General features: G+C 47.2%; 1 protein-coding gene across 1 annotated transcript in view; it reads left to right on the top strand.

Annotated features, from left to right (window-relative positions):
* LOC149372251 (lysosomal alpha-glucosidase-like) overlaps positions 1-13,653 on the top strand; it is a 32,482-nt gene extending 18,829 nt beyond the window's left edge. The window contains exons 11-20 of the mRNA XM_089566667.1: positions 2,674-2,882; positions 3,927-4,060; positions 6,109-6,260; positions 7,276-7,424; positions 8,273-8,357; positions 8,890-9,077; positions 10,646-10,734; positions 12,125-12,174; positions 12,755-12,904; positions 13,540-13,653. Coding sequence (XP_089422793.1) covers positions 2,674-2,882; positions 3,927-4,060; positions 6,109-6,260; positions 7,276-7,424; positions 8,273-8,357; positions 8,890-9,077; positions 10,646-10,734; positions 12,125-12,174; positions 12,755-12,904; positions 13,540-13,605 — 1,272 coding nt within the window. The 3' untranslated portion in view covers positions 13,606-13,653. The remainder of the gene's footprint in view (positions 1-2,673; positions 2,883-3,926; positions 4,061-6,108; positions 6,261-7,275; positions 7,425-8,272; positions 8,358-8,889; positions 9,078-10,645; positions 10,735-12,124; positions 12,175-12,754; positions 12,905-13,539) is intronic.
* Positions 13,654-14,763: the final 1,110 nt, after the last annotated feature.

Genomic DNA, 14,763 nt, shown 5'->3' with positions numbered 1-14,763 from the left:
TTATTGTGCTGCAATATTAACCAAAAATAACTTTAATATTGAGTTCATTACTCTTGTCACTTTCGACGCACTACATTACGATGCGGACGAGGAGCGCGAACACGCGCCGTAGCCTTGGCTGCGTTGACAGCTATGTATGAAACGGAGTATAGTCCCGCAGGCCTTTGTCCCGGAGGCCTTAGTCCCGGAGGCCTTAGTCCCGGAGGCCTTAGTCCCGCAGGCCTTTGTCCCGCAGGCCTTAGTCCCGCAGGCCTTAGCCCCGCAGGGCTTTGTCCCGCAGGCCTTAGTCCCGCAGGCCTTAGTCCCGCAGGCCTTAGTCCCGCAGGCCTCTGTCCCGGAGGCCTTAGTCCCGCAGGCCTTTGTCCCGGAGGCCTTAGTCCCGCAGGCCTTAGTCCCGCAGGCCTTTGTCCCGCAGGCCTTTGTCCCGCAGGCCTTTGTCCCGCAGGCCTTTGTCCCGCAGGACATAGTCCCGCAGGCCTTTGTCCCGCAGGCCTTTGTCCCTGTCCCGCAGGCCTTAGTCCCGCAGGCCTTTGTCCCGGAGGCCTATGGCCCGCAGTGGGCGTAGCCAGACTGATCATGATGATACTGTGAACATTACGCATAGGGCACTCAATGTTTCTAAAGATTAAATTGATGATTTCGGTATATTTGTAGCAGATTGGAGGTTGATTTTTAATCAACGTACGATGTTTATTTAATGAACACAATTCAGTACTTACTTGCTCATTTAGTTATTAGTCGATGCAAATTAAAGAGCGGATCAAATGGCTTTGGACTTGCTCGACTAGAGCTGATGTTCCTGTAAGCGGGGGGTTGTAGCTCAGCTGATTCTGCAACGCGTTGAGTTTGCAACAAGTGACAACGGCTCAGCCAAGCGCTCCGGCTGCAGACGATGATGATGATGATGATGATGATGATGACGTACTCAGTCTTAATGCCACATACGGCGGGGAATTGGCCAGGGTGCATAGCGGATACGCTTCACACCACAGGGGTCGTCGTCTTCTTCTTCATCACAGTTCACCACAGTGATTGAGCGGGGTTGCTACACTACATTCCTTACATTGCAAGTACAGGCTAAAGCATCCACGAATTGTGCAACGTGCGATCTGTAATTAAATTATAGCGCTCAACAACCTGTTCCACACTATGTTTCTGAGTATGTTTTAAAGCGGTCGCATTCCGTCTCTTCTAAGCGATCAACCTGTGCCCGCATAGTGCATCGCCATCTCCTCACATATTCCCGCATTTAGGCTCGCGTTGTTACTCCTACATGCCTTCTTGCGAAAGCTAGGAAGTCATACTGTGCCGTTCGCCATCAGGCGATGGGCCGTTTGGTCTGTTGTCATGGTGTGGGGGTTACAAGGTTTTCCGAATATAAGTTCTCTTCATGACTGGTCAGCAGTGTAGCAGCGCTGGCTGATAGCGGCACACTACGGAACGATCGATGCGCAAGATAGCGATGAATGCGACCTCAAACTGAACGACGCCTGAACCTATAGCACTATTCTTATAGGTCATCATACGTATGACCGGTCTGGCAGTACTGTCAAGCCCAGATGTATCTAACCATGATATTTCGAGTTGTTGGTTATAATGTACACACCGATTATCCCCTTGAAAAATCTTGTGTAAAAGTATATAAAAGTCGCGCAGTACATCGAGCTCCAATTTCGTCGGTCATGCGATATATCGAAGACGAGCCGCACCCCTGCAAGTGCTTCTCCTAACAGCCTCTTCAACCACTTTTCGCGCAAGAGACGTGATCTCTTGTAGTCCTTTGCCACGCAGCATTTTTGTAATAAGGTGAAGCCAACCTAACTATCTAAAGCCTATTGCGGCTTTCGCCTTGCGTGCTTCGCTCACTTTGCTGCCGAAGGCGCCGCAGAAACAAATTCTACCTTAAATTCAATTACATTATTCTGTTCATAGTCTACTAGTCCAGGATTAGACATCTTATGATAGGCAGTAGCAAGTTCCAATGAAGCCTTTGCGGCTTCAATGAGAAGCAGGTTAGGCTTGGGAACGCCTAGCGACCGGTGCGCTACCAGCACGTCAGCGTGTGGCCCGTCGCTGCAAGAAGCGCATCACTCGCGAGTTCGCAATGCATTCTTGCTTCTAGGTTAGAGATAAGGTTAACTACTACAATTTTCGTATATCGAATTATAGATATATCGAACTATTTCGTGAATACTTTCGAGTTCAATATGTCCGGGTTCGACTGTAGTCGATGCGCCTTCGGTGATTAGCCTAGGTAGCCAATGTGGCGACTTCTGATCAGCGACGACATTTTCGTGCGGAAACCATATTTTGTTATTTGGTTTTATAGCATGGAAACATGCGTACGAAAGATAACAAAGAAGAAAGTAACTGGCCGGCAAATGCTGCAAGATGAACGACGCGTGCCTGCTCCAGAAATGACGGAATGGAAGAGAAAGGGCGAAGACGCAAAGGCTAAAGAATAATGGCGCTATAGGACTACACGATGTGGAATGCATCGTGAACACGGTTTCTAACTCTCCTCCTTGATTTTACTTTCGCGCTCTTGCTCTTACTGTTTTTAGCTTTCTGCGAAAATCCTCCGACCGCTGTTCTTTGCTAGCATCACGTGACACGCTGATGTCGAAGCTGGCGTTCGCCGCTGCATAACGGCATCACCTTCCCTCCTCGCAGGACATGAACGAGCCGGCAAACTTCGCCAACCTCCGCGGGGACGGTAGCGAAGGCTGCCCCGAGGAAGAAGATGCCAACCCTCCCCCGTATGTGCCCGGTGACGAGGCGCTGTCCAACAAGACGCTGTGCATGAGCGACCGGCACCACCTGTCGAGCCACTACGACATCCACAACATTTACGCCCACCTCGAGGCCATCCTCACCTACAGGTGCGCAAGGGCTTTCTGGCAACTCGCGCAGGACCACGATACAACAACGGTGCATCGCTGTATGGCGCTAGATGCCAAAGTAACTTCCTATGCGATGTTAGTCTGAATATGACTTTTTATGCCACCACACCAGTTGTGGTAATGAGAGGCAAAAGTTGGGTAGACCCGAGATGTAGCAGTACAGCGATTTCTTTTCCTTCACCCTTTTCTATTTTCGTTACCTACTGTGCAAACTGGCCCCTCCTAACGATAAAGACAGACTGGTGGCAGCACATCCAGTGCCAATGATGGGAAAAGGCAAGGACAGAAAAGATTTGGAAGAGTAATATTTCGGCATGAACACTCTTAAAGTAAGTGCGTGAAACACTGCAGTGATGCTCACGCATTTCTTAAAGAGTCGCCGCGGTGGCTCAGTGGTTATGTGAAGTTAGCACAAAAAACGGACGAGGGACAAAAGAAAGGGCACATAAGACATTCATGACCGCTATGTACTTTACTCTGTCCCTCGTTCGTTATTTTTCCGCTAACTTCTTCACAAAATGCATCACCAACTAGCCCGGCAGCTTGCTCTCCTGATCAGTGGTTATGACGCTCGGCTGCCGGCCCTAAAGACGCGGGTTCGATACCGGTCGCGGCTGTTGCATTTCGATGAAGGCGAGATGCTAGAGTCCCGTGTGTTGTGCGATTTCAGTGCACGTTAAAGAATCCCAGGTGGTCGAAATCATCCGGAACCCTCCTCTACGGCGTCCCTCTCAGTCTGAACCGCTTTGGGACTTTAAACACCATAAGCTTCTTCAGGAGAGCAGTGTTTGCGAAAAACCTGCACCTGTTGCATCTAATCGCACTATTTATCTTAAGCTGTTGCTCGGTTACTTGAGTTACACGACAGTATCCCTCCAAGCGCAGTATTGGCATGAAGGTCTGCTCAGTTCAGATACGTCGTTATCATTAGCCAAAAAGAATAACGGCAGCACTTGTATCGAACATGTGACGGCAGTTTCATGAGCACCTTTTTGACAAGTGTTTTTTTGTTGTCTCTTCAAGAGCCCTGGTTGACGTCCGTGGAAAGCGGCCCTTTATAATATCCCGTTCGACAAGCCCCGGTCAGGGGGCGTGGTCGGGACACTGGTCCGGTGACACCGACTCCAGCTGGGAGCACCTCAGGTTCAGCGTTCCAAGTGAGAACTGTGCTTGTTCTTATCGAATAGGGCTGAACAAACAAGGATTTTACTAACTCGATAGCTCCCAGGGGCTCAAACCCTAAAGAACATCTTTTTGGGTGAGTGGCATGAAGAAAGCTCTCTTCTCATTCCTCTTCCATTTGAGGATTATTGTAACCAGACGCCGCCCGCAGAACGTGGCATGCAGCGACATAAAAGAAAGTGCTGAGATCAGACATAAACTCCACGTAATTCTTTAGAGGTTCACTTCCTCTGTTCTTGTATGAGCAGTTGATCATCCATTCCGGACTCAGTCCCCTTTGGGAATCAGTTGACTTTAATCTTTCACCTTTACGGTAACTTCGTTTAGCGCCAGCGTTGTGCGCTGACCGGTCCCGAACCACAATGTCCCGAGGCTGTTCAGGGGTTATTCGGTACAGGGTGATCCTCATGTCGCGAACGCAGTAGCATATCACTTGGACACGAAAGGCAACTACTGCTTGAAGATGTTTGAAACATCCTGGGTTCTTGACCAAAGGTCGTTATTGGTAAGTACTTGCGCATTTTCACCGAAAAAAAAAAAAGTTGCCGTGAGTAGAAGTGTGCATAAAATTGCAGCATCCGGCATCCATTTCCTGCTTTCCTTTGTTCTGATTGTTGTGCTCGTTCATGGGCCGTCTTTCTAAGCAGTCGAAATATGCTCTTCGCCTTTCGATATGCCCATATTGCCCGCTATACGCTAGTTTCTTTATGCATTTCTTTTTTCGTTTTTGTTCATTTTTTCTTGTTTCTTTTTTCCTTTTCTTCCTGGAACGACACCACGCCGCTGGCACGCAGCGCTATAGCTCTTCCTATATGTCCCATGCCAGCTCTGACAGGCCGCCGATTGAATCGGTAGGGCGCTCCCTTTGCGGTCGATGGTTCGACGGTCGTATTAGCACCCCAACCAATAAGCACCCGTTGAGAAGGCTCTGCAGTGTGTCCCCAGACATGAGCCCTGATTGCAACCGGGGCTTTTTTTTGTGAAAATAATGCCGGCTTAGGCATTTGCTCGCCGTCTATTCAACGCTTCTCCTTGAACATGCCCCATATTTCTTGCTGCACTGGAAGCAGCCGTCTTTGAAATTTACTCTCCAATACTGCGAACGACTCCTTATTCGGAAGCGCCTGTCTTGCCTCGGCCAATTATTCGTGTGGATTGAGCGCATTCCTCTCTCCTTCTTTCCAGGCCTTCTTTTTAATATGGAGTCTGGTTACAATGGTGGCCATTTCGACGGAATAGCCGAGTCATTTGCTGAAATAAGAATCTCTGTACGGCAGGTGCCCCTATTGCAAGGCTTGTGAAACTAGTTTTCTAGGATTGTGAGAAGCTACTGCAGCGCCCCCCTTTGGCTGCACCAAAAGCGTGGCCAAAAGCGCGGTCGCGCATTGACGGTGGCGCCTCTAAACGCGTGACGGGGCTCAAGCATAGCCACATAGTGCGGCTCCTTTGCGGAAAGTTCCAATAATGAGCTTTCGGTCCAAAACAAAGCCGACAGCATTGTTTTGCAAGAAGACACGGAGTCTCATGCAGCTGCTTTTAAAGCCGTCTGCGTCGTCTTCGGTTTTATGTGCTGGTGTTTGCTTACAGGGAGCGTTCAGACTCACGTCTGTATCGTGTGCCTGCTCAGTACATAGTGTGCGGTACATTTTGAAATGATGCCCTCTTTTCTCTCCCGTCCTTGTTATAATCGACATCGCTGCCTCTTGCAAAAATGTCTTTAGACAGTATATAGACTCTCCACAGACTTTGTGTATAAAGTCTGGAGACTCTCTATAGACATACCCTAGAGAACAGTCTATAAGCAATGCAAATGCTATAGACAGTCTATAGACAATCTGTAGAATTATGGCCCATACACTTTTAATAAACTTTTGTCTATATGCAGTCTATAGACGATGAATAGACAAAAATAAATATCTATAGGAAGGCAATATAGTCTATAAGAAGCCTATAGACTGTCTATAGACCGTTTTTATAAGGGTGTCACTCGCTCGTGTCGCTTTGCCTTCTTTTCTTCCCTCAGGCATGCTGAGTTTCAGTTTGTTGGGCATTCCGCTCACCGGAACTGACGTGTGCGGATTCTTCCAAAACACGACGGAAGAACTGTGCGCCCGCTGGTTCGAGCTGGGTGCCTTCTACCCCTTCTCTCGGAGCCACAACATGATGGGCAGCGTGGTGCGTGCGCTATATTGTTCATTTCATATCTTTTTTTTTTCTGTTTAAGAGCTCGTTTTATATCTCTGCAACGCCCATCAGCTTTCTGTTTTCATTCTGACTCCTTCATGGAAAGGCGACTGAACGCCATTCCGGTCTGTAGACAGAGATAAAGGCAGAAAGGTTAACGCTATAATGCCGTCTTGTTACCAATTGTACAGAGTGTGAAAATAATATTTTTCGTTCATGCTCGGAGAAGTAGATCCAATCTTCAGATCAATGTACAGACTGTATTTCCTAACATATTTATCCTAATAAACTCAAGTGCCACTTTCCGGAAAGGTAGGTGGCTTGCTGGAAGATTACTCATAGCAACAGCAAAGCCTTTCGGCAAAACAGCTTAACACTTCAACGGGCACACTGCTGCATTGAGAGTAGCAAGAATTGTTATGAATTATGCCCTTTACTTATGTAATCCTGAGTGTGTGTTCGTGGTTTTGTTGTTTTTAGGCTTCCGGAATTTATACCGGAGTTCCTAGTTCCGGTGTTCATAGTTATGACTGGACAGTAATAACATGATTGATAGTAAGTCTGCCATGCTTTTACATTTATGCAATTTGCCGACTACTAACATTTAAATACAAAGAGGTAATTTTCCTCTGATATTTTAACCCCCCATTACAGGGTTAAAAGAAGCAAAAAAAGAACAAAAACAAAACGGCATTGCGTTTTCGTTTCACCTGACGTGATGAAAAAAAAAAAGGGACTAGAATCATCAGCAAGAATGAGTGATCAAGTTTTTACGAATCGTAAATATTGACTGATGGTGTTGTTAGCAGATCTATTATGAGCAATTACAGTGTAAACAAAAAGAAAGGAAAACTGTAGGTTTTAGTAATTTTACAGCGATAAGCCGATTACCGTACTTCAAAAGTAAGTACCTTGTTCAGGGTCACACTGTATTCTCTTTTCAATCATTTACAGCTGCTTTCAGTGACACTGCATGATTTCCTTTTTTTTTGTCGTTTTTCGGTAGGACCAAGATCCTTACAGCATGGGCCCCGCAGTGGCCGCAGTGGCGAAGAATGCGCTCGAGGCGCGCTACACCCTCCTGCCGTACCTGTACACGCTGTTCTACCGAAGCCACCTCTACGGAGAGACGGTGGCCAGGCCCCTATTTATGGAGTGGGTATATTGTACGACCAATTCGGATAAGATAAACCAGAGATATCATTTAGTCCGTTTGACTACCACACTTACTGTTGCGCCTTGTACAGTAGAACGAGGATTGGATACATATCTTCAAGCTTTGCTTTTAAAATTCTAGCCAGTCAACTAAGCGCCCGATCCCAAGTCCCGGGACTTAAAGCTTGGGCTTGCTCCGCTTTTTGAAGCTTATTTATGTCACCGCTACCAGCGTATCGCTGAAATTGGCCCATTCGGGTGAAATGACTTCAACTACGGCCACTGACTTTGATTTGGGATCCAACGAGAGTATTATGTTACGATGGACAAAAAAATAATAACATCTATAGTTCATACGTTCGAAGTAGTTTTAATATCAAATACAAACACGTGAATGACAGTGAAACCGATACCTAAGATTAGGCAAGATAAAGCCGGAAATTAGAACTTACCAAAGCAGAACTGAGACAAAAAGATGGATTGTGTGGTGTAAGGATCAGAAAAAAACCGTGTGACACATATTATAACTCCTTATCGAAAAAGGAGTTTTAAGGCTGTGTGCACTTGAATGTGGCAACCGGGCTCTTTATAGCAATGGTAATTTAGTTTTCAGTGGCGGTTTCGAAATTTCTTTCGGCCGGTTAGTATAATGTAGCTTTCCGTTTGTTGCTTACACGTAAGCGAAAACATTATGGTGACTGGGAAATGTGCAAAGAAATGATTACAGAATGTCCATATAATTTTAAGTATACAGGCAGCAAGTCGGCATTGAACAGTATCACATGCGACTTTTTAGCTGTATAGTGCGGCGATCAGAACGTGCTACACCGAGCTTTCCGTTTGCGCAGGTTTCCTGACGACCCCAACACTTACGACATCGACCAGCAATTCCTGTGGGGATCAAGCCTTCTCTTCAACCCTGTCCTATACGAGGTATGTGGCTTAATGTCAATTGTAACGCGGCCGTATCCAGGTCTTGAGTCCCAACGGTAGAGGCTACCGTCTCCATACCTGGTTTGTTTTAGCGTGCATATTGTTGTTTTATGGCGTTGCTGGAGTTGTTCAGTGTAAGATGCTGCATAGTATTCTCGGTTAAATTGTATTCCAGTTGCTGGAAGCGCAAAAAACATTGAGGTGTTAGAGCAGGATACAATTTCGTGGCAAGAAGATTTATGATTATGATTCTGATCGAATCTGGATACACCTCAAATAGGAATATCAGTTGTGCCTAATGTGGACAAAAAAAGCACTAGAGAAAAAGTTGTATTTGATAAAGTAGGTTTAACGGGCTTCAATTGAAAGCATAAAATGTTTCAGCGGCATTTTGATTTAATAGAGACCTGCAGAGACTGAGGTGGGGAGGGGGTTCTGGCCCCCGGTTCGGGAGTTTCTGTGATTTGGACATAACCACGCCATATTCTTTGGCCCATTACTGATGAAATCGTTTTCTCTTCCCGGTTATTAGAACAAGACGAGCGTGCGGGCCTACATTCCGCGGGGAGTGTGGTACGACATGAACGCGGACGGAAGCGTCTACAGGGAGCCGGAAGGAAGCTACGGTCTCCTTGCGGCGCCCCAGCGTGACATCCGGGTACTCGTGAGAGGGGGCTCAATAATTCCCTGTCAAGTTCCCGGCCAGACAACTGAAATCAGGTGAGAGCGCCGTGGGCTGTAGTCACAGCGAAAGCTGTTATAGCCGCCGCGGTGGCTCAGCGGCTATGGTGCTCGGCTGCTGACCCAAAAGACGCGGGTTCGATCCCGGCCGCGGCGGCTAGAATTTCTTTGGAGGAGAAATTCTAGAGGCCCGTGTACTGTGCGATGTCAGTGCACGTTAAAGAACCCCAGGTGGTCGAAAATTCCGGAGCCCTTCACTACGGCGTCTCTCATAGCCTTAGTCGCTTTGGGACGTTAAAACCCATAAACCAAACCAAACCAAACCGAAAGCTGTTATAGGTGCCCTCTCGGGTGGATTCCCGGCATAGCCGTCAACATCCGGTCACGTGACTGTCACGTGGTGGTCAGGGATGGTGTTCATGTGACCAGCCACCTGATTGCAATCTTCGCGGTAGCTCAGGTTTCTACAAAGTCTGTGTGTCTTAGGCGTTCTGGCAAGTCTTCGGTATTACCAGCAGACAATCATTACCTGGATTCGCATTCGCTGGATTACTCAGCAGAGCATAAACACTTGGCAGTTTTTTGTTTAATCGCAGCGATCCTCCTCCACCTTCAGGGACGGACAAAAATGAGTGTATAGTTTAATGTGGCTTTGGTTTGGTTTAGTTTAGGGGGGTTTCGACTCAGGCTACGAGGGACGCCGTAGTGAAGGGCTCCGGAAATTTCGACCCCATTGCACAGTACACGGGCCTCTAGAATTTCGCCTCCATCAAAATTCGACCGCCGCGGCCAGGATCGAACCCGTGTCTTTCGGGTCAGCAGCCGAGCGCCATAACCATGAACTGAACCACTGCGGCGGCACTAATGTGGCTTTGATGAATCATGTAGCTATGCCAGTGTTCCACTTATAAAATATAAAATTACTCCATTGCTTTCACGAGTAAAGCGCTAGCATGATAATTCTTGCAATAGAAGCAAGTGCAGTGAGGGGTCTTGACATCTTTAATTACTTCCACTCGTTACTACACGGCGGCATGTATCAGACTAGAGAAACGAAGGTAAATTGTTCCCTTAGGCCATCTATTGCACAGTACACCTCAAGATTTCAGATCTGTGATGTTTGGGAGATGTGTCAACAGGAATCCATGTGGTCATGGACTGCATTGTGGTAGGTAGTGCCATGTGAAATTGGAGACTTAACTTCCCGGAAGGGCACAGGGTCTCTGAGGGACACCGTAGTGGCGGGCTCCGGAATAATTTAGACCGCACAGAGTTCTCTGACCGGCGCTGACACCCCACAGCGCACGGGACTTTCTTGCATTTCGCCTCCATTGAAATGTGACTGACGCGGTCGGGTTTGATACCGCGATATTGGGACCGGCAGCCGTACGCTAAAGCCAGTGAGGTACTATGGCGGGTAGGACTACATTATGGTTTATAAGTAGCGTCTCAGTGTCATATTACAAAGAGCGATACGTGCTAAGACGTGCTGTGAAGAGCAGCTAGCACGCCATGCGAACTGCCAGACATTTTTTGCTTCTCAGTTCTCACCGCTCCACCTTTCTTCCTTCCCCCTTCGTTTTTTTTCCTCTCTCTTTATGTGCCAGCCGAAGGAACCCACTGCTACTGGTCGTAGCACCGGACGACAAAGGAACGGCTCAAGGCGAGCTCTTTTGGGACGACGGTGACTCAGTTGGTACGTATCGCCATGGATTACTGGCGAAGGGGCTGCCAGAATGACTACTTTGTGTTCCACCCACAAAAGTGCGTCCCGCACTTTTTCCGTACTGGCGTTGTACGTAAGCATTGAGTCTCATTGAAAAATCGACTCTCTAAGAACATTTCTTCCGATCATCCTTGGTCATGTCCAAACGCAGAAAACGACATGAATTCGGCGCCGGTTGTATATAGATCGTCGTGTTAGGTTTAGATATGAATCTACTCTATCCAGCTGTCCAGATCATCAGCTTTTGCCGTTCGCGTCGTAAAACGATATCCACAAGTATGGGCTCTGAATAAGTTTACCACGTGTGAACCAAAGCCCCTTCGCCTCTTTGTTACGCGCTCTCTTGAGAAAGACAACCGTATTACCCCCAAATCCGGTCATCAAAGCATTAGGAAGCAGATGCGGCAAGTCATACTTGACCTGGTTGCTCCAAAAGGGAATAAAGCGATCATTAACTTACAAGTCGAAATAGGTGCTATAATGACACCGACTAGTGCCCTGAAAATAGAAGCAGCGTTCGAAAATGTTACAGAAATTAATGCATAGTGCACGTGTCTCGGATTAGTTGGAGGAGGATTGAGATTCGATTTTGTGTCGATTGAGCTATTTCATGCCGAAGAGTACTAAGGAGATGTTGTATAGTGCGCTGTTTTCTTCTGTTGTAAATTATTGCTTTTTAGTGTGGGGCATCACGTCTTTTACAAATATTAACCGCTTGTATCTCCTTCTAAAGAAAGGTGTACTAAATGTTATGAATGCTCCTCGGCTAGGAAACACTGAACCAATTTTCAATGAACTTCGAATCACCCGCTTACCACAGCTGTATGAAACTTTACTTCTACGGCGTTATAAATCCAGTGTTAATAAACATAATTGCTCTATGGTAAAGCGGTCAGGTTTACAATGCAAAGAGCCAAAGTACTATACACTAACGACACCCAAATGGTATGTACCTAGGATGCGAATAAATTACGGCTATCAAATGCTGAGCTACCCTCCCACATCAATTAAATAAGGAGTCCGAATTGATGTACAGCTAATGCCAAATTAGTTATTTTTTTTGTTTGTTTGTTCTTCGAAAGTGCTGTGATGTGGTGTACCACTGCAATGCCTCTGTGGGGTGCGTCGGCCTCGTCAAGCCTTTCACTGGCTTTTTGTCGACGCACCCAACATCGACATGATGTTAAATAAACATGACTCTGATTCTGATTCTCCGACAGCGCAAAGTTTAGGAATGCCAGTGACTGCGTCGAGTCAAGGTCACTCAGCGCAGCGAAAGTGGGCCCATAAAATCGCGCGATGAGAATTTTACATGTTTGTAAACTGGTTATTAATTCAAACTTTTTTTTTTCTCTTTCAGACACGGTGCAGCGGGGACAGTACAATACTTACTCGTTCATGCTGATCGATGTAAGTCTGGTTCACTCATTTATTTGTTGCGTCATACCAGTTAACTACATCACGATGCCTACGAAGCTAAAGGCATGATTAAACGGGATTTCACGGAGGCTTTGGCGGGCGAGAATACGCCAGAAAGTCTGTTCACCATCACGTGATACCAGCACGCGTGCATATATTTGCATCGTGGCGTACAATAGCTTCAGTAGGCACGCACCTTGACGTGCCTGTTTTGTTCCCGCTTTTGTTTGTTTACTTAACTGTGCAGTTCGGCGCGAGGCCGCTTTCTCAGGGAAAGCAGTGCCAATGGCGCAGGCGCGACAAGAGCATTCGTGTAAAAAAATTTTTCTGCTTCATTATCGCAAGCTGTCGAAACCCCTTCACATAAACATTGAGCGCTGCCCCCACGGCCGATACCGGTTTTGGGATTGACACGACTTGAACATCTAAGCGCAACCCCTACGACCTAAGCGACAATAACGATAAGGATGATTTGATTTTAATGGAGGACGAGCAGTTTGGTCAAAAAGAGCCTCGGATAATCCTAAGCGGCTTAAGTACGAATGATGCCTCGCGCGTCTTTAACTCGCAGAACAATCAGCTCGTGGTGAGCGCGACCCACCGTGGCTTTAGTGACGACCTGCGCCTGGACAGCGTCGCCATCTTCGGGGTGCGCCACAAGCCCCGCGGGGTGTCGCTCAAGGGCAGGAGCCTAGAGTTCCGCCACAACAACGAAACTCAGGTGCGTAAAGTTTAAATGTGTGTCTTTCCTAGCCGACTTCGAAACCCAAAAATCAGATGCCTGAAGTTTATTTCTTTAACTGTACATACGCGGCTGTGTATTCCGGTGTTGTGCAACTTGTAAGATGGAAATTTTTTTTTTTCTGATAATTATTTAAAAGAAACAATGGAAATGCACCGAATAAATTTACCCTACTTAACATGATGACCAATCAGGTTTGATGATAGCTATGATTAAGAGCCAGCAGCTGGGAAAACCCGGCCGCATCCCAGACTCGTTCGCGCATTATAGTTGCGATCGAATTGTATGCAGCGCAGGGACGGATTTACGGAGGTCGCGGAGTGGTTTGCTTGGAAACGAAGCGATATTTCATCTTGCGAAATACATTACCATCACTGGATGTTACAAACAATCTTCAGTTCTGAAAACTGCTAGCAGTAGATGTGTTTTCTATAGTAAACCGCAGTCACTACCAGTATTCGTTCTATTCATTTCCCCCCATGATTCATTCTCTGGGCACACTGACGGTAGTGATAAACATAGACTGCTTATGTGTTTATTGTTTGCTTCGGCTACAGCAGCGGCTTGACGTAAGGTGCGCCTAAACGCTGCTGACGTTTGTTCGTCACTCACAGGTGCTGACCATTTTCGGAATGTGGGAGCTACTGGCTGACCCATTCGTCATTTCCTGGGCACCTTGAGGGGCTTTGCACCTTGAACGAATAAAATGTAGCGAAAGCTGATCAAAACTCTAGTTCTTGTTTCTTAATCCATGCCACTTACGTACCATCTTGCGCAGGTACGTAAGTACAAGGTGCGCACAATGGAAGGCTCTCACGTTAGCACATTGATGCGGAAATCTTAATAATCGTTATTATCGATAGCTATACCATGTCTAACGCATGACGTAGACTATTCTATGAAAAGGTCGTTTCCCAAGCCGAATCACAAAGGAAGCAACAATCATCGAATGGAATTTCAGTTCCATGTGAATTTTTTGTATTGGTCCTTCCTGTCGATAGAGAGTTATAGCATACCGTTACCGCGTTTACTTTAACTTTTACCGGCAAAACGCGAGAACCAGTTCCAGCTTAGCGTCTTTCTCGTATCAAGTTACCGTAAGGAGAGAAAGAGTGTTGATGACAGGTGCCCCAGTATTTATTGCACACGTAAATACGTCACTTTGCAATCTTCTCTCCACAGTCAGACGCTGCTCACAGATTAATAATTTCTATCTCTTCATATGAAAGCGCACAACAGCCGTTTCTGCTGCTTTTAAAATTTCCCCCTGTAGCTGTCGGGCGGTCCCATCAGAGAAGTGGCAGAGCTCCGGTAACTGGGTCTTTTCATCAATAACAAACTTAAGCCGGACTCTACTATAGCAAAACTCAAGAGCATAGGTGAACAGGTAGGGCGCATGATCCACCGTGTTTCCAACAAGCGGGGTGGTCTGCGGGGCAGGGACGCGCTACGGCTCGCCCATGCCTTCGTGACCAGCCGGATCCTCTACGCCGTGCCGTACCTACGCACCACCAAACAACAAGACGAGCGCATTGACGCCATCATCAGGAAGGCAACAAAGCGAGCATTGGACCTCCCGGTGGCTACCTCCAACGCCAAACTGAAGGCGTTGGGAGTGGTAAACTCCTATCAGGAGTTGCGGGAGGCCCACCTCGTGAACCAATATACGCGGCTATCGCAGACGGTTCCTGGGCGCCGCCTGCTAAACCGCTTACACATCCAACACACATGCATACCAGAGGGGACGGAGAACATCCCGGTGCTGTGGCGCCACATGCTCTTGGTCGCTCCGCTCCCTCGTAACATGGACATGGCTTCACATGAAGGCAGACGACAAG

Source organism: Amblyomma mixtum, chromosome 1 (genome assembly GCF_055824585.1).
Source record: "Amblyomma mixtum isolate Tamu chromosome 1, ASM5582458v1, whole genome shotgun sequence".
Taxonomy (NCBI): Eukaryota; Metazoa; Arthropoda; class Arachnida; order Ixodida; family Ixodidae; genus Amblyomma; species Amblyomma mixtum.
The sequence above is the reverse complement of the archived record's forward strand: the minus strand, read 5'-3'. Positions and strand labels throughout refer to the sequence as shown.